This window comes from Lindgomyces ingoldianus (assembly GCF_010093535.1).
Source record: "Lindgomyces ingoldianus strain ATCC 200398 unplaced genomic scaffold BDR25scaffold_51, whole genome shotgun sequence".
NCBI lineage: Eukaryota > Fungi > Ascomycota > Dothideomycetes > Pleosporales > Lindgomycetaceae > Lindgomyces > Lindgomyces ingoldianus.
Window position 1 is genome coordinate 394,781 of NW_022985212.1, and position 22,484 is coordinate 417,264.

General features: G+C 48.6%; 7 protein-coding genes across 7 annotated transcripts; 3 read left to right on the plus strand and 4 right to left on the minus strand.

Moving 5' to 3' along the window:
• Positions 1 to 1,437: 1,437 nt before the first annotated feature.
• On the minus strand, positions 1,438 to 3,983 carry BDR25DRAFT_382887 (uncharacterized protein; the record flags this gene model as incomplete). The annotated part of the gene is made up of 3 exons (XM_033697797.1): positions 1,438 to 1,535; positions 1,584 to 3,553; positions 3,586 to 3,983. 3 exons carry the CDS (start codon positions 3,981 to 3,983, stop codon positions 1,438 to 1,440), a joined length of 2,466 nt encoding a protein of 821 aa, XP_033540833.1.
• An 855-nt stretch (positions 3,984 to 4,838) lies between these two features.
• Positions 4,839 to 6,922, minus strand: BDR25DRAFT_382890 (actin-like ATPase domain-containing protein; the record flags this gene model as incomplete). The annotated part of the gene is made up of 6 exons (XM_033697798.1): positions 4,839 to 5,044; positions 5,109 to 5,562; positions 5,612 to 5,714; positions 5,761 to 5,981; positions 6,037 to 6,811; positions 6,867 to 6,922. The coding sequence occupies 6 exons, from the start codon at positions 6,920 to 6,922 to the stop codon at positions 4,839 to 4,841; spliced, it is 1,815 nt and encodes a 604-aa protein (XP_033540834.1).
• Positions 6,923 to 7,331: 409 nt separating this feature from the next.
• On the plus strand, positions 7,332 to 9,703 carry BDR25DRAFT_362203 (uncharacterized protein; the record flags this gene model as incomplete). The annotated part of the gene is made up of 11 exons (XM_033696542.1): positions 7,332 to 7,421; positions 7,443 to 7,473; positions 7,525 to 7,607; positions 7,640 to 7,819; positions 7,856 to 8,033; positions 8,063 to 8,803; positions 8,838 to 9,233; positions 9,293 to 9,332; positions 9,392 to 9,556; positions 9,589 to 9,610; positions 9,668 to 9,703. The coding sequence occupies 11 exons, from the start codon at positions 7,332 to 7,334 to the stop codon at positions 9,701 to 9,703; spliced, it is 1,962 nt and encodes a 653-aa protein (XP_033540835.1).
• A 129-nt stretch (positions 9,704 to 9,832) lies between these two features.
• BDR25DRAFT_195847 (uncharacterized protein) lies at positions 9,833 to 11,905 on the plus strand (the record flags this gene model as incomplete). The annotated part of the gene is made up of 4 exons (XM_033684332.1): positions 9,833 to 10,221; positions 10,293 to 10,375; positions 10,425 to 11,043; positions 11,086 to 11,905. Coding segments are annotated over 4 exons (1,911 nt in total), but the record flags the coding sequence as incomplete, so codon positions are not given.
• Positions 11,906 to 13,543: 1,638 nt separating this feature from the next.
• Positions 13,544 to 15,186, minus strand: BDR25DRAFT_346950 (cytochrome P450 ClCP1; the record flags this gene model as incomplete). The annotated part of the gene is made up of 3 exons (XM_033694209.1): positions 13,544 to 13,879; positions 13,945 to 15,051; positions 15,103 to 15,186. 3 exons carry the CDS (start codon positions 15,184 to 15,186, stop codon positions 13,544 to 13,546), a joined length of 1,527 nt encoding a protein of 508 aa, XP_033540837.1.
• Positions 15,187 to 16,241: 1,055 nt separating this feature from the next.
• Positions 16,242 to 17,192, minus strand: BDR25DRAFT_243799 (GPI-anchored cell wall beta-1,3-endoglucanase EglC; the record flags this gene model as incomplete). Its single annotated transcript, XM_033685831.1, has 1 exon — positions 16,242 to 17,192. The coding sequence occupies one exon, from the start codon at positions 17,190 to 17,192 to the stop codon at positions 16,242 to 16,244; it is 951 nt and encodes a 316-aa protein (XP_033540838.1).
• Positions 17,193 to 20,111: 2,919 nt separating this feature from the next.
• On the plus strand, positions 20,112 to 21,626 carry BDR25DRAFT_382905 (uncharacterized protein; the record flags this gene model as incomplete). The annotated part of the gene is made up of 3 exons (XM_033697799.1): positions 20,112 to 20,207; positions 20,532 to 21,096; positions 21,147 to 21,626. 3 exons carry the CDS (start codon positions 20,112 to 20,114, stop codon positions 21,563 to 21,565), a joined length of 1,080 nt encoding a protein of 359 aa, XP_033540839.1. The 3' UTR covers positions 21,566 to 21,626.
• Positions 21,627 to 22,484: the final 858 nt, after the last annotated feature.

The following is a 22,484-nucleotide window of genomic DNA, read 5'->3' on the forward strand; positions in this document are numbered from 1 at the left end:
AGAACTGAGTACACTGACTACATGACAATAGAAGACAGATTTTTCAGCATGCAAGTCAAGCTTACTGTCAGAGAACAGCGTTATGCCTATTTAGACGCCTTAAACCTATACAGAAAGGTCATGATCGCAAGTAGGTAATCAATCAAGCCAAGTTGGACCTTGAAAAAGCCACAACTTGCTTGTTGACAAGTCTGGTGGCGTAATCTTGGGTAGCGCAGTGGCAGATTCGAGCGAGGTGGAAGACGACTAAGTAGATGAACTCAGAGAGTTGGAAGGTTGGCTATTCGCTCCTGTGCAAATATTGTTGGCAATTCAATGGATATTGTCGGGGCAGTGACGGGAAAGTAGTAGGACCGAGCGGTTTCAGAGACTCAATGATGATCAAAGGCATTCATTCAAAAATGCAATGAGCTACCTGTCTTAAGGAGATGAGAATTCGAGATCATGTTGCTCTCGTCTCATCATTGGAAACATGGTATGTGTGCTTGAAAGCTAATCACATATCTAGGGATATTCTTAAGTTAATACATTACTGGCCATGCATTTCGAACACGGAAGTGGAATTCAGTGCAATACAGGGAAAGCAATTTTCCATGAATGCAGGACATCCCATAACTCCCACAAACTCCCAGTCCACCAGACTTCTTAACAGGCAAGTTTGTGGCGTTTCCGGGGTCCAACTTGACTTGATTGACTACCCATTTTCGTAACCCTCTTTTATAGGTCTAACGCGTCCAAATAAGCATAGCGCTTCTCTCTGATAGTACGCTTGACTTGCTTGTTGACAAGTCTGCACCCCACGGTACCCAGATCCGAGCCCGAACCCCTGAACACTCGAAGCACGGCCAAATATGAAGTAAGAATGAGGCCAAATGTCACACCCTCCTTTCGGGCTCGCATTCCTGAACTAAATGCCACAAGATCCGAATTTGGCCAGACCTTGAACTTCCAGCCGTCAGAGCTCGATGTAGATCTGTCATCCGAATCCCCAATGTGTATCTATTGTCTGAACTAGACGCGGTTGGATTATTGGAACTCTCGTTAGAATTCCCTTTTGTCGCATACAATTACCCGCCTATATATACCTTTCTGCTGTGCTAGCTGGAAGGTTGACCTTTTAGCGACGCAACACCTTCCGAATCCTCCTGCATCTTGACCAAGTTGGGCCCAAGCAAGCTATCTTGTCCGAGAGTCCTTGCCGAATGAAGATAATGCTGTCGCACCGGAGCTAAGCTCGATTATTTGCTTCTTCCGTTCATGTTTCATGTCTTCCTTCATCTAATGCGATTATGCGAAGTAACGGTGAAAGTAGAGTGAACATGAATATTAGGTGAACGTAACGAGGAGAGCAATGTAAACATGTCAAAACAACTTCGTTCATTGAAACTTCTCTTATAATTTCCATATTCACAAAAACCTTCTTCTTGTCTACCATTTCTATTTGTCTAAAGTTCCGTTCTCAGAGACATGAAACTTTGGTTGACCTCTTTGGAGCCCGCGGTCCCAAGGTTTTCGTCCTCTTACTTCTGGCAAGACTGTGGAGAGTTAGCGGCACCCGATTTTCGTGCTTATATACAACTCACCGCTTTTCCGTGTTCCCTTCCAACCCTGTTTAACACTGCTACCTGAGGCTCTTGGAGAAGGCGTGCTGATATCGGCAGGAACTTCGAACTTCGGCGCGGAGAATGTTGGGCCTAGGTCAGATATATTTGACGGTGCATCATTTGGAGGTGTACTCGGCCTTCCATCCTCCACAGTTACGCGTGGGTTCTCAGAATACTGCCAATTCCCCATGCCTAACACTTTCTGCTTCCCTTTGGGCTGTCCTTCTGGCATCGATTCAACATTAGTCTGATTGGTCAAAGCACGGGGATTCAGAGAGGAACTTTCGGGTTTAAGGCGCCCCCCGATATCCACGCAGAATTGGGGTGTAGCATACGTCGGCCCCCTGTCAAGCATTCCTTCGAATGCATCTCTCGGTAAAGCCGAATACTTTGCTGAATGTAGAACACTTTGCGAGAGCCACTGAAAGTAACCACCTGGCTTATCGGCAATGGAATCCGGTTTTTTGAACTTAGCATGAAGAATTAAGGAATAACCATCTTCCTCCGCTTGTTCGCATTTCCACCAAGATGGCAAGCCGCTTCCGGAACGCATCGTCCAATACACGAGACACTCCCCACAATAGCTCTTGATTCTCTCACTCTTAATGAGGGGTCTCGGCCGTAACTTCTCGTCTTCGCACGTACAGCAAGCCTTGTCCTGGGGAAGGGTGCAAGAAGTCTCGACCTTGTGTTTGCATAAGTCGGGCTTTCCTTCCCACCAACTAGGGACCTCGTTTACACTCTTTGATTTCCAGAAGGACCCACACCCCACGCAGTAGGACCGGACTCCGTCATTGCGCATCATTCGCGATCTGCGCTGGTCCTTGCATCCGCAGCATGGGATCGAGTTATCCCGCATACATGCCGACATTTTTTTGTGGGGGCAAGCGAGTGAATCCCAATTGGAAGGAACCACTCCTTTGGGCTGCTCAAGCCAATAGGTCTTACATGCCCAGCAGTAGGTCCCTACTCGAGCGCTTCGCGGCATTGCGTGGAGGCGATTATCCTGGCAGCCGCAGCATGCCAGTGATGAGCCCGATATGCACCCGGTTCTGCTCTTGTGTTCACAAGATAGTTGATAACCAGAAACTGGACCAGCATGAGGGGGCTTCAGCCTCCAGAAAGACTTGCAACCTAGGCAGTACGTTGCCGCTCGAGTGTCTGGAAATACCCGAGCGCGAGTATCCACACATCTACAGCATTTTACAGCTCTCCCCGCCGAACACGATGCCCTCGCCTTGTGTGAGCAAAGCGGTGTCCATACCGGAGGCTTGTAAGTAGATCGTACACTTGGCCGAAGAGGTAGACGGGCCTGTGCAGGCAGCGGTGGTAGTTGTTTCTGTTGAACGGGAGGAACCGGGGGAATAGGGGGAACAGGGGTCCTGCGGGGTCGGGAAGGTGTGTTTGGGAACGAAGGATCCATTTGTTGTGGAGGGGGTACTCGTGTTCGTCTTGCTGAACCCTTACAACAACCTTTCAAGAATGAACAGCAAACCGCCATGCAACAACATCCAGCAAACGCAAAACAGACTATAATAAGGATGGTGATAGGAAAGTTTAGCCGGAAAATGTGCGGTTTCCCATCGTATGTAGACCAATTGCCGATAGGTTTGGTGTTGTCACTTGTGACAGTCGTCGTAGGGCCAGGGGCCAGTGGTGATACAATTGGCGTACCGGAGACCAAGGACTTAGCAACGCGGAGTTGAAGACCGTCTGCATAGACAAGCAAGGAGGAGAGACCTCCAGGGAATCTCGAGAATGTAGATGTCTTAATAACGCTTAGAGTCTCAACATGCTGGATGAAGGATGAGGAGGAGTCGTAGAGACTAGTTCCTCCGATCGCAACCATTACCCCGGTATCCCCAAGTGTCATGTACTTTGTGCACCAATAATTTGATGCCGAGGAGGCATATATTACACCCAAATATCCACTACTCAATCGATTAGGACTATGATGTAGAAGCATATAGACTGGACTCACGATGGGCAACAGATAACGGCGTAGTCGGGTCCGTACAAAGATGACCACGAAAGAGTTGCATATCCCATGGGGCATCTAATAGCAGGAGAGAAAGTGAAGGCATTGAATGCAGAGTAGCCTGAGGGATAACAGGACACGGCTCCATTTTGCGTCCAGTCGCTCCCCCACCAGAGAGCGTTTTGGCTGGCATATGCAGAATAGGAAAAATCAGCAGTTCCGTAAGAGAAACAAGAGTTTACGCCATAACAGCTACCTGCGATCACTGTTGGAATATTTGTGGCGCACGCTGCAGGCGGGGTGAAGGTCGTGGTCAGCGGAGCGACCGTGGTCACGTGGGCCGAATATACATTCGTCGCAGCCGGTATTGGGGCCGGAGTCGGGGCAGGGTAAGGCGCCATTCCTCATCAGCCTTGCTCATATCATATGAGTTCTCAAGGCCTAGGCCGGGTAGCAAGCACCATGTGGTTCACTGAGAGTTTTAGCAGGTAGAGCAGACAAGGAGACTGAAGGAGGTTGGCTCCCAAACCACCTACCTTGGTCTCGTGACAGCGCAAAGCTCTACGCCGTAGTTATGCAATATTTTGAGAAATTGATACTTACAGATTGTCAAGACAAAATGATGTTGTTACGCATGTGCACAAGCGAGTAGATGTAATCCGGCTGAAATCATAACCAGTGAGAGAGAGCTTGATGCATACCATGTCAGAAGGTTCCTGCATTCCAGGATTTCAATAAATCTCTGCAACCCTTGGCAGCTCAGTCGTGACATGAGAGTGGACTGGTATGCCTTCTCCACTGAATCCACCCAGCGTGGGGGGGGGGGGGCTAAATGAAGTCGAAGCCACAATTGTACATATGCGTCTGAGAACCTGGCGTCTCAGCTTTATGGGGAAGGTATCCAATCTCTATCTAGACCGCGTTCCCCGTGTGGAAAAAACAAAATTGCCAGAGTTCGGCCTTGCACTACTCAGATCGTGATTGGTATTTTGTCTGCTGGCCTGACGCCACATCTGCAGATACTGCAAGAGGGCCCTCATTAATGGTTACATGCCCCAGGGTGTGGCCGGATTTAGGATTAAGAAACGACGATAATCGCCACTTCGCCATTCCAATCCTCTCTGGGTCCATGTATGTACGGTGTTATCGTTATCCAATTTACTTCAAAAAAGTCACGCGGTGCTATAGTCATGATAAAAGTAAAAAAAACTTGCCCACAGAATTCTAGACAATGAACAATTGCTCCTAAATATACCCTACTTGTCATAGCTAACCGAAACGGTTCCATATTCCTTGCCGTCAAAGATGAACTTCCAATCAATGTTTCCACCACACAGGGTGGCTTGGAGCTTGAACTCGGCGATCAAAAACTCCTCAGCCCCAAGCCCGGACCTTGCCCGTGCGAATTTAGATTCGGGAACAGTGCTCAGGTCGGCCCGCACGCGGCAAATATTGTATGCAGCTGCTTTATTGTCAGCTTGGCTGTGAAATAGAATGGAGTGGAAACAGCAAAAAGGCCGACTTACTCTCGTGGGCGTAGCGGGCCGGAGCCGCATCTGCATCGCAGCCCACCAGTATGGCGCCAAATTCGCGGTCTTCGCTCTTCTTGAAGGTACAGCTGCACTCTATGGACACCTTTTTAGGGGAGCTTTCAGGAAGTCGCTCACCCTTATCAACAATCCAACGCATCTGGCCCTTTGCGTATTTTGAGCCAGTGAATTCATCGACATACATGTCAGCTGCATTGTGGATTCCAGGCTTGTAAGGGGTGCAGACGGGAGTCCCGTAATGCTTGCGGGCAAGGCGAACTGCAACTAGGCCGGTCAATGGTCCTTCAAGTCCACGGCAGACGGCTCCTCGAGCGACAGCTGACCAAGGGAACGTCGGTTTGCGAGCCACGATCCCTCTCTGGATGCAGTACTCGGTGATCTTCTTGAAGAGGTACGGATTCTTGCCAAATCCTCCAACAATAATTACCATCTGCGTACCGTTTAGCACGTAAGAGTGCGTAAGAAGTGGAATAGATTACCTTTGGCTTATTTCTACCCTTTCTAAGGACTGAAGCAATTTGACCATCGATCAACTCCAGGGTCCGGTTGATACATGGATCGAAAATCTCCCTCATCTGCTCTCTGTGGCAAAGTTAGATAGTTGACATTCGTTACGGTACGTACGTACGCATCTAGTGTGAGAACTTGGTCATCAATGTTACGTTCCTCGTCGTCTTCGATGCCACATTCTCTGGGGAGGCGAATCTCATTATCGGAATCGTCGCCCATAAAGGTGTGCTTTACCATCTCAAAGGCGTTCATCATTTGACTACCATGACGAGTCTTCTCTGCAGGAATAAGTTCATACGCGTCCTTTCCGATCCATCGTTCAAGCCATGAAAGAAACTCCTGAAAGCCGTAGTCAGCAGCGGGAGCCATTTTTCTCAAAGTATAGTAGGCTTACCTTATCAACATAGGTTGCGCCGCATTTATCACCGCTTCCAATCGCCGCCTCTTCTATCTCGAAAACCGGTTGTATTTGAGTGATTGTGTAAGAGATCAAGTCGACCGTGCCTCCTCCTGCATCGCATAGGACGAAGTTATCCCCAACTTGAACATCATCCCTTTTCGCCCCCTCCTGCATTTCTTTGAGAGAATAGATAGCAGCTGCTTCTGGCTCAGTCACCATCATGAGTTTTGCTGCGGGAAACTTTGCTTCAATGACGGCCTTCAATGTTTGGTCTTTCGCTCGCTCAGACCATACTGCCGGCACAGTTACGACGACCTCTTTCTCCATGGAGCTAAGGAGGGCTTCACCGTACTGAGATTCCAGGTCTTTCCAGACATGCTCTCGCACATACGTGAGATAGTCACCCACGATATCAACAGCATCCTTCCCAGGGTATTCAGGCGGGGCGTCCTCTTCTTGATCCGAGTCTAGATCGTCGATGTTAAGACTCCCAAAATTGCCTGTGAGAAATGCGAGTAGCATCCGGATTTGCTTGCTCTTGTTCGTGCGCTCATCAAGCCGTAACTTCATTAACGCATGGACTTCTTTCGTCTTGTGGGTGACCAAATTGCCCCATTTGATCTCGTTCTTAGGGGCGGTGCCGTAAGAAATGCGCGATGGAACTTTCTCCGTATTCCCGAGACCGACCCCAGGCCAGTTGGTAACAAGCTGGATTTGGGTGACATCTCGAGCACTGCCTTTACTGTCGGTCTCGCAGTATGCGACCCCGCTAGCGTCGCTCGATCAGAATTTTACCTTATGTTCGAGCGTATGAAATGTCCTACCTAAACGTGGTACCAAAGTCAAGCCCAATGATAAGCTTCCTTCCACTTGCTGCCATGTTGAAGTCCTGCAAAGTTTTAATGTTACGAGATAGATGCAGGGATTTTTCTGTGTCCGATAGCTCGAATTCTCGGTTGGATGGAGAAGAGGCTCTGCTGGCGACGGTTGTCTGTATCTACTCATAAGGAGACGTAAACAGATCTCCCAAGCCCAGAATTTGATAACAGACTGCCCCAATATATCGCTTGACGTGGGAGAGTCCCCACTCTAGAACCGGTATGGGGTCTCCACCCGGGTCTGTATCATGCACGAATGATAGTGGCTGAGTGCACTTTCCTTGTTCGAATGCCTTCCTGATCTTATGTGGCATTTTCCAATGATCCTCTCCACATTGGATTGGCAGACAAAGCTATCCATTAAGAGCATATATATGTTAAGAGCCGTCTATGGCTTAAAGGAGTGGGCTGATGTACGGAAAGAACCTTCACCAATATGTGAGAGCGATTTGCACACGAAGGAAAGCCGAGGTGGCGCGGCAAGGCTGTGGAGCTGAAGGGGTCAGTAACAACTGACACAAGGTCTCGAGTACCTCTCTCTCACATCTTGGCCGTTCCCGTGTTTTCCAAAGCAATCCTCTTCCGCTTCATAAATGACCACAAGAAGAGCAAGAAACGAAGAAACAAGCTTACAAAGCTCCTGAGCGCGCTGAACTCTTGAAAGAAGAAATACTATCTGATCAGACGGTAAGCATTTACTTTCGGAATCCTAAGCGCAGTTCCCATATGCTGAAAGGATCCAGGAAGATAGAAAGTCGAATACCGACATGACTAGATCGCGGACGCGATCTCCGGAGAACGTCGCAGATTCTAGGTCAAGAGGCCAGTACACAGAACAAAAAGAGTACCAGGAAGAGGTTCGTGGGCCTATCCTTTCGTCGGAATGGCGAAGAGCGATGGTCTAACTAGCGTTAACGCACAGACGAACCGGCCAGCAAGAGACCATCAAGGACACCACACCTCGCATAGTAGAACTAGATCTTATCCCAGGAACACAAGACGACCCTCATCGCAGCCGGCACGACCAAGTTCTGCTGAACATTCGCAACCAGGAACAGATCTTCTTTACCGCTGGAACGACCGTGCCGGAGCTAGCGACCTTGACCGAGAATCGTATCGTCGGGGACACTACTCCCGGCAAGAGAGGGAGGACAATCCATATAAACGCGCTGAGTACAGAACTCAAACCCCACAATCTGAACGCGGCGACAAAATGGGATATGGTTGGAGCTCCCCCGCCGAACCAGAGCTTCCGCGTAGCGACAATACGGCGGATTTGGACGAAGAGGTGTCACACCAAACCAATGAGACTGTGCAACAAGTGGAGCCACAGTCGAATGGTGATTTAGTGCTTCTTATGAAATACGTGCAGGCATATAATTCGTACAAGGCCGAAGCGGAGAAACTTCAGAACGAAAACGATTCGCTGAAGAAGCAAGTAGCAAGCCTCAACGAGATCCAGTGTAATTGGGAGGGATATAATCGTGAGATCGAGATAATGAGATCGAGACTTGCGCAGCTTCAGAGTGAAGCCTTATCGGGGGTGGATAGATTCCAGCCTGAATTCGATGAGACTATTGTTAAGGCCTTTGGGAAGATTGAGGTTAAGATGAAACCAATCTTAACTTTGCTGGGCAAACAAACCTCGAAGTTTGAGCCAGAGGCTTGGGCTGAGAAAGCGGAGAAGCTCATGTGGAGTGGATGCAAGGACAGGTCAAAGAAACCGATCGATTATGCCGATAAAGAGATGCGGAAGAAGGCGATTAGGGGTATATTGTGGTTGGTGTTGAAGCGGGACCTGTTTAAAAAACCATTCAAGGCGTTTGGTGGCGACATCGCACAGCACCTGGACATGGCGTACCAAAACTTGTGGAGCAAGCCCCGTGAGTGAAAGCCTTCTACTTTGGATGTGCGCAGGCCCTCATATTTGCATAGATGCAGACGACAATTCCGCAAAGTGGCGATCGATCAGTGCAGGGAAGCTTGAATCGAAGTCTAATGACCAAACCGCGCTAATCGACACCCATTCAAGCCTCATAGCCGCGTTCAACGCCATTTTTATCAGCCTCGGCTATCCATGTATTGTCGATATATCGGATGCAGAGAGGAAGTTGACACCAATGCTAAATGCTGCGACAGAATTTGGGCAGATACTGGCGAAACAGCGGGCGATCTTTGAGCTTTGGGAGCCAGAAAAGGCAGAGAAGAAAGTCGATGATCAATCTAAAACAAACGTTGACGATGCCTACGACGAGTCCGAAGAGCGAGAGGGGAAATGTTGGTTTGTGATACGACCAGGTCTCGTCAAGTGGGGTACAGGTAAAGGCGAGCAGCTCCAAAGCCATACGGTTCTTGTAAAGGCATTGATTGAGTTGGCTTGATGAGGGAAGAGGAACCATCTGAGGCTGGTAAGTGAGAGGTAAAATATAGTTTTCCAGATTGTTCAATAAGACAATTCTTTCCTTCTGAAGGGAAAGTGGATACGAAGTTGGAGCCACGGCAAAGCCCGTATTGCCTGATTTTCGCTTCGTCATTCTAAGTTTGCAAGGTAGGGCTTGTGGCGTTATCGAATCACTCGCTGAACCCAGCCACACCTCAGGAGTCTCCATCCTTGATGACTTCGCGCTGGCAGTTGAGTCGCAGGACAGGAGATAGAATGGCGAACCAGGCGAAAAGCAACGACTCGAACCGTGTGACTTAATATCTGCCATGGCCCCTTTGAAACTCTCCATCCACACTCGCTTCAGTTCCACGAGAACCCATTCATACCGCTAGACATATGATAGTGGGCTTTTATCTTTCTGTTCTTTATGGGTCGCCACGCCAGACGTCCTCCGGTGGCGAAATCAATGCCAGAAGAGACCAACTTTCCAGAATTCAAAATCTCCAGGCTTCAGCAAAAGGCAAAAGGGTGGAAATTTAGCGTTTTCGCATGCGCCATCTCAACATTGCTAGTGTTCGCCGTGAATCTCGCGGCGACGATTTGGGCCATCTCCCGTCACGGGTTTGGAGGAGCTGAAGGACGCCAAACACTGTATGAAGGCAACTGCGTCACTGCTGGCAAACTGAACACTGGAATACATTTCGTAATCAACACTCTAAGTACAATATTGCTCGGCTCTAGCAATTACTGCATGCAGTGTCTATCAGCACCAACGAGGAAAGAAGTTGACATAGCGCACTCGAAGCGAAAGTGGTTGGACATTGGGGTTCTTAGCACACGGAACCTCCGGGGAATCGCCACAAAAAGAGTTGTGTTCTGGTGGCTGCTTGGAATTTCGTCGTTGCCTCTCCACTTATTGTGAGCCGAACTGTCAACATAAAGCCGGAATGGAATGCTCTAACAGCATTAACACAGCTACAATTCCGCAGTATTCTCTTCGATTGGGAACAACAAGTACTATGCCATACCAGTGACAAAGGCTTTTGCGGACTCAGCTCCGACGGATGCATTTGTTTCAATGCCGCCCAACAACATTGAGGGTAGGGTAGACGCTGAGGCAGTTCGCTTGAGGGAGCTGAAAGCCAATGGCGAACTGGAACAACTGGATAATCTTGCATGCATTAATGCATACAGTCGCCAATTCCAAACAAGGGGTAGCGTGCTCGTTGTGACCCAGAACACCAGTATCCCGGCAGTCCTCCGGTCTAAATTTGGTTCCCCCGAAACAGACGCACAGTGGGTATGTTCCGAAATTGCCTCTATGTCCTGTGACATCTCCCCCGGAATAGGGAGTCTGAGGGCAAATTCGTCAAGCTGGAAACCCTTCGGTGTCGAACAGAGCATTGCCTACTGCCTGAGTGAGCGGGTTCCGGAACAGTGCAAAGTCCAGTCAAGCCTCTATCTTGCAATTGTGGTCATCGTCCTGAATCTGATCAAAGCATTTGTAATGTTCAGTCTTGCGGTAGGGGTGAAAGAGATGCCATTGATGACTATTGGGGACGCAATTGCATCCTTTTTGTGCCGACCTGACCCGTCATCCGAATCAATGTGCTTGATTTCAAAAAAAGACATCAAAAGAGGGAAGAACTCATGGCTGAAGGGTCCGATGCCGTTCAAGTCCAGGCGTCGAAGACTGTTCGCAGCCGCTAGCAAGACAAGGTTGTCTTTGTGCATGTTCATGTAAGTGAACAACATTCTAGAACACAAGCCACCCTAAGCCAGCAATAATGTTCACATTTACAGGTACCTCGTCATTCTAGGCATAGTCGGCTGGCTTCTATCTCTTGCCATCCAGGAAGTCATAGGTCTGGGTGGGGATCTGCAGACTATCCGACAGCTAGGCCTCGGAAAGGTCCAAACTATGACAATCTTAGGGCTTCTCGGCGTTCCTAACAAAGGTGCTGCTGGCCTAATAGTAAACGCCATCATCGCAAATTCGCCACAGCCCATTTTATCCTTCATGTACTTCTCGTACAACGGATTATTCACGTCGTTTAGTGGAGTTATGGAATGGGGATCGTACAGTCGTCGTCGAAAGGCGCTTCGGGTATCCGATACTCCCTATGGGGAGCAGCGTTGCACATACTTTCTCCAACTACCGTACCGGATCGCGCTTCCGCTTATGGCATTCTCAGGATTACTGCATTGGCTCCTTTCCCAGTCGATTTTCTTGGTCAACGTGCAAACCTACACATACAGTTCGGTGTCCAAGAGTTGGAGAGACCCCAGCGGTTCGAACGACGTGTTGTCTTGTGGGTACTCCCCTCTCGGTATTATCCTTGTCCTAGGAGCTGAGATTGTCATGATACTCGCCCTGATCGTTACGGGATCACTCCGCTTTAAAACAGATACACCTGTTGTTGGAAGCTGCAGTATTGCGATAGCAGCGGCATGTCATGTCCCGGCAGAGGAAGACGACCCCGATACATATATTTCGAAAGTCCAATGGGGTGTGACGGGAAACGATGCCAACGGAGTTGGGCATTGTTCATTCTCGAGGTGGCCTGTAACCCCTCCGGAAGACGGGATGTTGTATCAATGATGGACCTGGCTCCCACTACGAGAGAGAGGACGGTTCGGCATTCGTTGACTTTGCCACTCTCGTGTCGGACATATATTCTAGAAGCGCGCTGCTAGTATGCAATCACAAGATAAGATGGTGGCTATGTTTCCGTCTATGAAGCGATGCAGATAGGAATAAGTAAATGAGGTGGTCGCGCGATAACAGCAGTGCAGATGCAAAGCCGAAACAGCTTAGGCTCTCGTTATGTAGGGGGCTACACCTCACGTGGATTTCGCTTTATCCTGACGCTTGGGTGCCCTATTCATCGTTGATATGGGAAAGAACGAAAGCTCGCAAAGCCTTGAAGGAAAACCACCATGCGATTTAAACTTCTGCCCATAAACCCGGATCCCCCTCCAACATTTGAAGCTTCGTTCTTATTCAAACGAATCCACGATCGCCAATTACCTCGTAATGAACCACTAAATTTCAACAAAACATTTCTAAAGACAGAATAATTGAGGCATGATTAGGTGCTTTTCCGATTTTACCCATGATTGTCGGCGCTGCAAAACAACTTCTCCGGGGTTTTTATGAATCTATCACCCCAAACCATAGCCTAGAATCCACCCCAACAACCCAGTCCCTATCACCAATCCAGTACCTACCAATCACCGTCGTACAAACTCAACACAGCCATCAAAATTAGCCCTCCTTATCTGCTCCACAACTCCTCCAACCTTGTCTCCAACCCTCCCTATCCAATCACTGAAATCTCCCATCCAACTACGATCCCCATCCTCCCACAAAGGTCTCATACAAAGGTCTCATGTTCTCCAAACAATCATGGCCTAACCACCCTTATTCATCCTCCTCAATCTGCACCTGTGCGCCGGGTTCTTCTTGTGCGAGCCAGTCGAAAATACCCGCCTGGCGTTCCCAATCTGAGGCGTGAGAAACCATCCGCTCGGCAGTAGCACAACGACCTCGCACTGATGGAGTTAACGAAAGGAAGGGGCTTGCATGAGTGTCCATACCCGTTAGATTAGAAGAGGATCCGCTATAGATGTTTAGCACTAAGGGTGGTTCATATTCTTCTGCAAGTGCATTGGTGGTGGTGTTTGAGCGGCCGACCATCATGTCCGCGACTCTAGTTGTTTCCTGCTATGACCTGTCCAAGCTGCAATCTTGAAGCAGTTTTACCACAGAGCCGTCTTCTGAGAATGGTGTCCAGCCTGCAGAGAGATTCTCCTAAAACTGCCTAAAGTTGGGAAAGTCTACCATTATATTTGCGACGGACATTGCGACATACCGCAAGGTTTGATACTGGGAAGCCTGAGGGCATAGGCGGAGGGAACAGGAGGGCAAACACTTGCATGGATGATTTACTCATGCTACTGTGAACAATTACTAGGACAGTGACATGGTCAAATGGAGAACGAAGATTATACAGGCTGATGTTGTGAGTGGAACTTAAAAGGAAGGCGGAGAAGTGATAGGATAGAGGTTTATGTGCGATTGATAAGCTCCTTTCCAGAATATATTCCACACTCTAACTTAAGAATTCCCAGTTTTGAAACTTAATCTTCCTCATCCCCATTACGGCGATGTCTGCAATTCAAATCATTCAAGGGAAACCTGTTTGGCGAATTACCCGTCACCACTGGTCGATCATTTCTAGTGCTGCACAGTCGTTAACCGGACATAAAGTGGATGCTTCTCCCAAAGTGCGAAAACCTTCTGATCACCAATCCAATTCGCCGACCTGCTCTCATCAAGCTCGAGATCGAAATTGAAACAAACTTTGGCCAGGATGAGTCTCATCTCGGCATAAGCAAGATTCCGGCCAATACAGTTTCGAGGTCCGAAACTGAAAGGGGCGCGAGCGGCGCGGTCATCATTGGCAAATTCATTAGGCGGGTTGGCGAACCACCTATCTGGTACGAAGTCCTCGGGGCGCGTAAAGTTGGAGGGAATGTGATTGGCAGCGTACTGTTGGACTTGAAGCGAGGTCTAATTCAGCATTAGCGAAGCCGATCGCGGGTGCGCAAGGCGATGTGAGCCGAGAAGTGACATACTCCACCAGGGACCCATTTCCCTGCTACCATAGCTCCAGGGGATGGAACTCTTCTGTTGCCTTGATTCGGGACTGGAGGATATATGCGCATGGCTTCATCCAGAACCGCAAGCATGTAATCAAGTTTTCCCACTGACATCAAGTCCATCTCATCCTCGTGTTTGAACGCACCACGTACTTCTTCAATAAGCTTCTTCATGGCATCGGGATTTCTCAGTAAGAGATAGGTTGTTCCAGAGAGAAGAGTCGCTGTCGTTTCAGATCCTGCAAGAACGAGAAGTGAAGCATTGCTTTTCATTTCTTCTACCGTCATGCCGGTGCCTTTTTCGAAATCGCTTTTCGCAATTACGACGTCCCAAAAATCACCGCGTTCGGTGCCAAATCCAATACGTTCATCAATCTTAGCGTCAGTCCGTGCATAATTTGACTTCCGGAGCGCAAGGAGCTTTTTTGGTGTAAGCCAAGGGAGTAGTAAATTAAGGTTGTAATGCCGAATTGCTTGTATAAACGGAATCGCCTTCATATTCCCAAAAATGGCAGCAATCCATGGATCCGTTTGGCCCGTCTCCAGGCAGTGGAATGATTCGCCAAATGCCAGATCACCTATCATGTCAAAAGTTGTCCAATTGTACCATTTGAGGATGTCGATGTATCCCGTACCAGCGGCTTCTACGAGCCTTCTCACAAGTAGGTCAGCATAGCTCTGGATCCGTGGCTGCATTGCGCGGATACCCTGGTCAGAAAATGAGTGACTAAGCAGTCGTCGACATCTACCGTGGTCAGGACCATTGGCTCCAAGAAGGCTGTAGATGCCGTTCAGCGGCTTCTGGTACTCTATGTGGTCCTTGGGGAATTCACCGAATCCTTCGCTGGATGGGTTGTGGTGACCATTAATGGCTTTCAGAGCGCTCGAGTCGGTATATGAAAGTTCCCACGGTGCGACCCGAACGACTGGGCCGTATTTTTTATGAAGCTCAAGTGCATCGAATGGGAAGCGCCCAGAGAGGACGGATCGTGTCCATGGGAAGCGGTAGGCACACCAAAGGAGGGGACCGGGATAGGACCGCAGTGGATGAAGGGTGATATTGTAGAGACCATAGATAATTACCTAGCAGAGTTAGAACGGGAGCTTTTCGTGAAGCATACATGGAATCCATACGTAACCGAAAAACCCACCGGTGAGGAGGACCGCCGCATTGACGACGTTGGAGAGGATCCCTCCTTGGAAGAGGTAATGGATCATTATGAAGACAGAGAGTGGGGTAACCCTAGGAATGAAAGGGGAAGGTTGATAGAGGGCTCTAAGTTGCCGTAGATTCGTAGAAGATACCCAAAGTCCCCTATGCGTGACAGCGACGCTAGAGTGGCACAGTGGGTGAATCCTGGTGGCAGTGTCGGAAGTGCGGTAAACGTTGACCAAACGAGGAAAGTTTACTTGTGCTATAGTTTATTAATATGCTCTACCATGAGCATGTCTAAAAGAGCACACACTGCTAATAATCCCTGGATCGTTCTTAGTGACAGGAGGAGGACTCACTATCAGATGGAGGAAATCGGACGAGGTATTTCCTATTCCGGTAAGCTCAGCGTCAGTTTCATTGGTAAGGAACAAACAGCAGAAACGCTAAATGAGTGCTAAAAGTTTGAGAGGACTAGGATGTGAGTGAAAAGCGAAGAGAGTGGAGGAAGATTGAGATTGTTTGAGGTTTCGAACGGCGAGGTGGGGAAAGCACGTGCTGCAGTATTCTAACATGGGAAAGAGCAAGCCAACCAAACCCTCCCGGTTACTTATAGCAACATCTACTGCATCTCAGAGCAAGATAAAATGAGGAGAATTCCTCCTCGCAAGCTCGAAGTGTTGAGGTAAAGGCGCTCACGGAGAAGAACAGCGATTTGTTGACCAATGTCGTCCTATTATTGCCCACCACGAATCATGAGGGTAGCTTATGTTTCATGGCACATATCGCGATCTTTTCTGGTGAGCTCGATGCCCTAAGCCATGGATCTCGCAACCGAGTATCGGAGGTTCGCGTCGCGGGAAGGTTAGTGAAATGTGGATGAAATCGCACGAAGGCCTCACATAATAATTCGAGACAATGTATCTGATTCCCTTCCTGGGCAGGATTCTGACCCAGGAAGTTTTGTATTAGTTTTTAGAAAGATCGTCTCGATGACGGGAGTCTATGTTCCTATGATGCAATTGTCTGTTTTATCCGAATCCAAAGTACAGTTTCCACGCTTCAAATGCAAGAATGCTCCGTCTGTTCCTCTCTCCTTTCGCCCTCACGCGTATTATACCTAACAGCCAAGGCTGTACCGCGGCGACAAGGTGCCGAGATCACCAGCACCGAAGATCCCAAAGTCAGGGCTTGGGTTGCCCCACTGAGCCTCCTGCAGGTCATACCAGAAAAGGTTGACTTTCGCAGCAAGCAGACTGCACGCAACGTCCTGCCAGTAGATGCGAGCATTGGCAGCATTGGCAACAGCCTGGTTCTGTTTGGGACCGCTGACTGGCCATCCGGTCTCAGTAACCCACACAGGCTTGCCCTTTGCAGCGGCGACGGTCTGCTTATAGGCGTCGTAGAAGGTCGCGTTCGCGTTGCCGATTGAGTTAGCCATGGTGGTTTGGAAATACGGATACGCGTCGACACCGACGAAGTCGAGATTGGAAATCACAGCGTTGTTCGAGGCGTTCACATAGGCCGTCCAGGTATCAACATGGCCAACAGGCTTCCCGGACAAGCCGGTCCCCGAGATCGCCATGCGGACTTGCTTGATATAGTTGATGAGGTTGTTGGGTTGAACACCTGGGCCCGCCCTGTTTGCGATACCAGTCGGGGTGATTCGATACAAGTCTTCAGAGCCGACCGAGATGCCCACGACAAGATTGGTGAAGGCGGTTCCGTACGTCGAGATCGCCGACTTCAGAGCCACAATCTCGTTGTTGAAGTTTGCCGAGCCTGCTGAAGCCCACAGCCCGAGAAGCAGCTTTGTCTGTGTTTTGATGGCAGCTGGGATGGCGGTAATGGGGGTGTTGGTGGTGCCATGCTGGATCATGGTGTAGAGACGAGCACTCGTCCATCCTGTGGTCCCCGGGAGGTTCTTGGCTTTGTTGAACTCATACTCAAAGTCAACTTGTTTTTTTGCCGCGTTGTTCATGAAGAAGGCACCGTAGTTGAAACCGCGGAGTTGAGCCTCTGCAGCAGCAACCAGGGTTGCGACGCCAAGAAGAGTGGAGGAGATACGCATATTGGTGAAAATAGAAATTCGACGTAATTAAGCGAGTGACAAATATTGATATAATGATACAGAACAGCGAGAGTAAAAGATTATAAGTGAAAGAGCAAGAAACGATGGCGTGAAGAATGAGAGGAAGCAAACTGTGACGTTCAACAGGCTTTTTCAAGAATCGGGAGCCGTTAATCAGGGGTGCAACGAACGTGGCGCTATACGGAACGTGCAAACGCCCTCTCGGAAGACGCAAGGATCCTGGCATTCCGATTTGCTGCTGGACCAGGTTCTGGAAGCCCACAACCCAGTCTTTCGATAATTCGGTCCTGGCCTCAACAAATCGATGCACGATATACCTAAAAAGTCGCATGACGCGTCAGAACCTTGTGTTCATCGACTTTTTGACAGCACGTTTGTGTTGCTGGTCGGCCGATAGTCTTCTCTGCAAGAAAAAGGGGAGAGTGGAGCACAAGAGCGATGACGTGGTTGCGATCCGACCACACCACTGTCGGAATGCGCCACAGCACCACACTTCTCCACGGGCCACCTGCAAGCCAAAACGGTGATGCATACGAGCATTTGGATTTGTTCATAAAAGCCGTGCGCGAACAGTCTTTAACACAAGCTACCCTAGCGACATTAAACACGATACCAAATGGGCTCCCGGTGATACAGCTTGACGAAAGGTCTCATCGCCGAAGTTGGAACATAACAGGGGTAGTTTAGGGCAGAAGGTTGCACCCTGTAAGTTCCCTTTGCATTCTAGCCAGAGAGTTAACAGCCACTATCCTGGACATGTTCCACGTTTTGTGGCAAAGTTCTCTCTACAAATAGAACATCCCGAGGTCGCACATCAAAATTGGGGCATGAGGAGAGCGAGTCGGGAGGAAAACTGCTCTTGTGCATCATCTCCCTGTTTACCACAAGGTTATGGAATGACCGCCCTACACAGCGAACCAAGTTTCTCACAGTGAGATCAATCCAAATGCGCGACCTCTACAGCACAATGATTAAGTCACCTGCTGTTGATCTCCTACCTTTGACAAACATCTAGCGCACAAATAAACATGACCCTCTATGTGTCCTAGATCTTAAGCCGACTCAGGATATATCATGCCCCGCTTCAACATCGATCCAGAGGGCAACACGATGAGTATCATGAAGAAGCCCCGAGGCGACCTCGAAAAGTGGAAGGACAATCAATCAGCAGCGACGAAGGGAACACGGTCGATTATTCAGACAAGGAACAGACTTATTAATGCCGAGTCGGCTCCCATTAGCTAAAAGGTCGCATCCCAGTCTTCAGGAACATGTTCGCGAGCGCGTGTTCCGAGAGTAACTCAGACGGCGGGCTAATCCACATACCCGCAGAGTGATTTCATAGGTTTGAATTCGATACGCATTTAGAGGCTACATATTGCCGGATTCCACGTTACGATTTGGACCCAGATCCAAATCTAGAAGTTTTTGCTCGGATATGAGATTGTCGAGCATTACGAGCTCCACGCTGTCTCCCGCTACACAAGAGAGTGGACGGTGAGTGGGAAAAGGAAATACGGCACGAACAAGTACGGGGATAATGACATTCTGTAGGTGTTAGTAGAGTGTGTGTTTGATGGAACGGACACGTAGGCTTGGTGTGGTTCAGTGGAAGAATGTTGTAATTATTGATGTGGAACCTCTGCGGCAACCATGTTATGGAAAGAGGTATAAGCACTAGTAGATGGAGGCTTGGCCTGGTTACAGATCATATTCCCGTCGCGCATAGTCCGAGGCCATTTCCGAACATGGAGCTTCCTGTAAACCCGAGGGCTCTACTATGAGCTGACCAATCAACTCAAGACTTAGCATCACAAACTACTATTGGTCTTACATAGCATCTCGGACCCCTCACAATATATCACTTCACAACTCATGCCCATTCAAGTCTACAATTTCAAATCGATCAGAGGGTCATTGGTTTGTGCCCAAGAGCAGCCAGTTAGGATGCTGCGAATGAAGAGATCGATGCAATAGAGGGCGAGCGAAGGCCTTTCATCGAATTGACGGCCAGATTCGAAAAGGATGTGAGCTTGGTGGTGATGTAGCGGAAGAGCGTCGTATTAATGAGGAACCTCTAGGGCAATCACCTTAAGTAGATGCCCCACGGTTCCGGGTCACTACATCTCGGCATTCTTCGGATCTGCTGAAGGTATTATCGATCGGGCTAGGATTTTGAACAGTGGCTTCAGGCTCTGAAACTCATAGTCTTCAGAAGAGTACCATCAATTACTGCTATTGGGGAAAACATGTCAAACATTTCTTTGGACTAAGGGAGCTGCTCCAGATCGTCTCTTGCACTGGCAATTGTAATGAACGTAAGTCGTCAGGTGCAATATGATTGCTAAACCTCTAATTGTTTAGCGTCTTAGAGATTTTGAGAGATCTCTTGCTATATTCATCGAGCATCTAGCTGATATTGTAAATCAAGCTAGAATACTACGAATAGAATAAGCGGTCGGAGGATCGATGCCTTCGGATCTAGATAGCCTTGCACAAGGTGAACATGCTCCCAAGGAGAGAGGTGGCGGGATGCGTGCAATCTGAGGAAAGGGATTGCTGATACAGACACAGACAACATCTCGGTAGGACATAACAGGGGTTATAATTAGAGCCGGTAAGTTAAAACTATTGTGAGAATTCGGGAGGACGCCAACAGGACGCCGATTTCTGACCTGAAATACCACCTGATCACGTCCCTGACTAGGTGGCAAAAGACAAAATCCGAGGCAGGCATGCACTGCTACCACATTCCTGCATTGTGGCTGTTTCGTGCGGCATGAGCCACATGTGGCGCTGTTGAATGCTTGGAAGCAAACAAATTGCAGTACCTCCCAAGACCTTGTTCTAGATGAAGCCTCATATCAACCCCATCGTCATCCCGGAATCGTTGCCGCTATGGCTGGGGCCATTCATATCATCGATCAGAGGGCAGATACTGTAATTTTGTTGAAAGATGCGGGATCTAGTTTCGCAGTTTGGAAGGAACGCGTGGTTAATATCCCACCATCTCCCACCGATGAGCCCCATCCCCGGTGGGGTGGATTATACTCATCGCGGTCTAGTTCCCAGTCGCCTATATCCACCAATAGGCCATCACTTGGGCAAGCTATTGATGATCAATTTAGTGTAGGAAACACTACTGCAGGATGGGGGAAGGAGAAGAAAAAGGAAGAACCGGCGATGGAAGTACAGGTGAATCAAGAAGTATGCGCAACCTCGATCAACGCCCGCCACAGCCTTTTTAGCAATGAAGGGCTAATCTTGCAGGAAAATACCACGGTAGAAGGTGGAATTGTCTCAGATTTGGTCCCGGAGCCTCCAGATGATGGCAAACAGCCTAGGAAATGCCACAACGACATGAACTTCAATAACAATGTCGCAACGGAAGATGAAACCCTCGAGAGCGGTATCCGCTATCACGTCTCCTCCCGACACCTGATGCTCGCTTCCAAGCATTTCATGAAAGCGCTATCGGAAGATGGTTGGAAAGAAAGCCATCGCAAAAAGGATGGGGTTTTCTACGTCTCCGCCCAGGATTGGGATGCTAGAGCGTTCTTGATCCTGATGAACGTGTTTCATCTTCGCAATCAAGCAGTCCCTCGCTCGGTGTCTCTGGAAATGCTTGCTAAGATTGCCGTATTAGTCGACTATTACGATTGCGCAGAAGCCATGGTGGTGTTTGTGGGAATTTGGGTTGAAATATTAAAGAAGAGCGACCCAGTTCCTTCGACGTATGGTCGAAAGCTAATGCTGTGGATGCTCGTTTCGTGGGTCTTCCGCCTTCCCCAGCAGTTCAAGCACACCACGAATATTGCGCTAACGCAGTGCGACGATAAATCAATTCAGACGATGGGGCTTCCAATATCTGGACTTATCTCCTGTATGTTCCTAAATAAGAAATTTGCATTAAGTGCCGCTGACCATTTGAAGCTGTGATTGACCACATGCGTATCAAGGCGATTGAGGACATGATATCGGGATTGTACAAATGGATCGATACTTTCCGCTCCGCTCAATATACATGCCTTCAGGACAATGCTCATTCCTTCCAATGCGGAGCATTCCTCTTGGGCGCCCTGAGCAAAGAAATGGACTATCATGGGCTGTCGTCACCTCGACCGGAAGTTCCTTTCGACGGATTGAGCGTCCAGGGAGTCTTGAAGAAGGTTCTGGAGATGCAGTCTCCCACCTGGTATACTTCTCGTGAACCGAAGTACTATGATCAAAAACCCCACAGTTGTACCTTAGCCTCTATAGTAAATCCGATGGCTGAGAACATAGTCGCTCTCATCGGGGGATTGGACATATCTTATTTCCTAAGTAAGGGGGATGTTGTGGGTCTGTGGTAGAGGTTGAGATAATGCGGTGCTCTCTTAAGCAGGGGCTGTGGCTTAACCCGTAGCTTATGCCGCCGTATGAATAGGGCGTCTGCTATTCGTAGCTAAGAAGGGCCAGGAAGATTTATAACAACAATATAGTCAATATCGGGTAGTTTCTGATCATGAATGCGACACGATAGTTCAAACTGAAGGTGTATTGCGACTGCGCTTCAACGCCGGGCATAGTTAATTTCGTCATGGTATCAAGCACTTTTCAATTCGATAGCGGGGAGAGTGATGGAGCATGCGGATGGTGACAAGTTGTAGGCTGGGCATGCCCTTCGCACAGAGGAATGGTACGACTTGAGCGTCGGGGATGTTTGTGCCACTTAAGATAGAACATATTTGCGGTCATTAGAGACCAGGAATTCACCAGAAACAGGCGCTTTTGGAAAAGGTCCGCTATTGCATAAGATTGGTAGATCGCTTGTGGCTTTTTTCCTACAGAAATGTGAAGTTGGCCAATAGCACTCCTCAATTTATGACTACCTCCACGATTTTCTCTGGATCTAGGGTAAAAGTGCTCTAAACAGGTTCTGCGGTATTCATTTCTCTCGTATGTGTATGCCTCAGACTACCGTGATATACTGAATTATTCCTATTCATCGGGCGTGCCGTTTCCCTTCCACAGCAACATGTACGCGTCTTGCATGTTAGGCTACCCAAATCAAATGCCCACAAGTACGTCTACTTTCGCCTTTAAGCCCTAGCCTGGGTTTTTTTTTTTTTCAGATATAGTTAGTTTCGGCCATTTTTATACACGATGTATGTAGAGTTGGCAACAATTAAGTTGACTTAATAACTTAACTTAATTAACTTAATTAATAGCTGTTAATTAAGTTAATTAGCTAGGCAAAATTTACTAAGTTAATTAAGTAAATTATGCCTG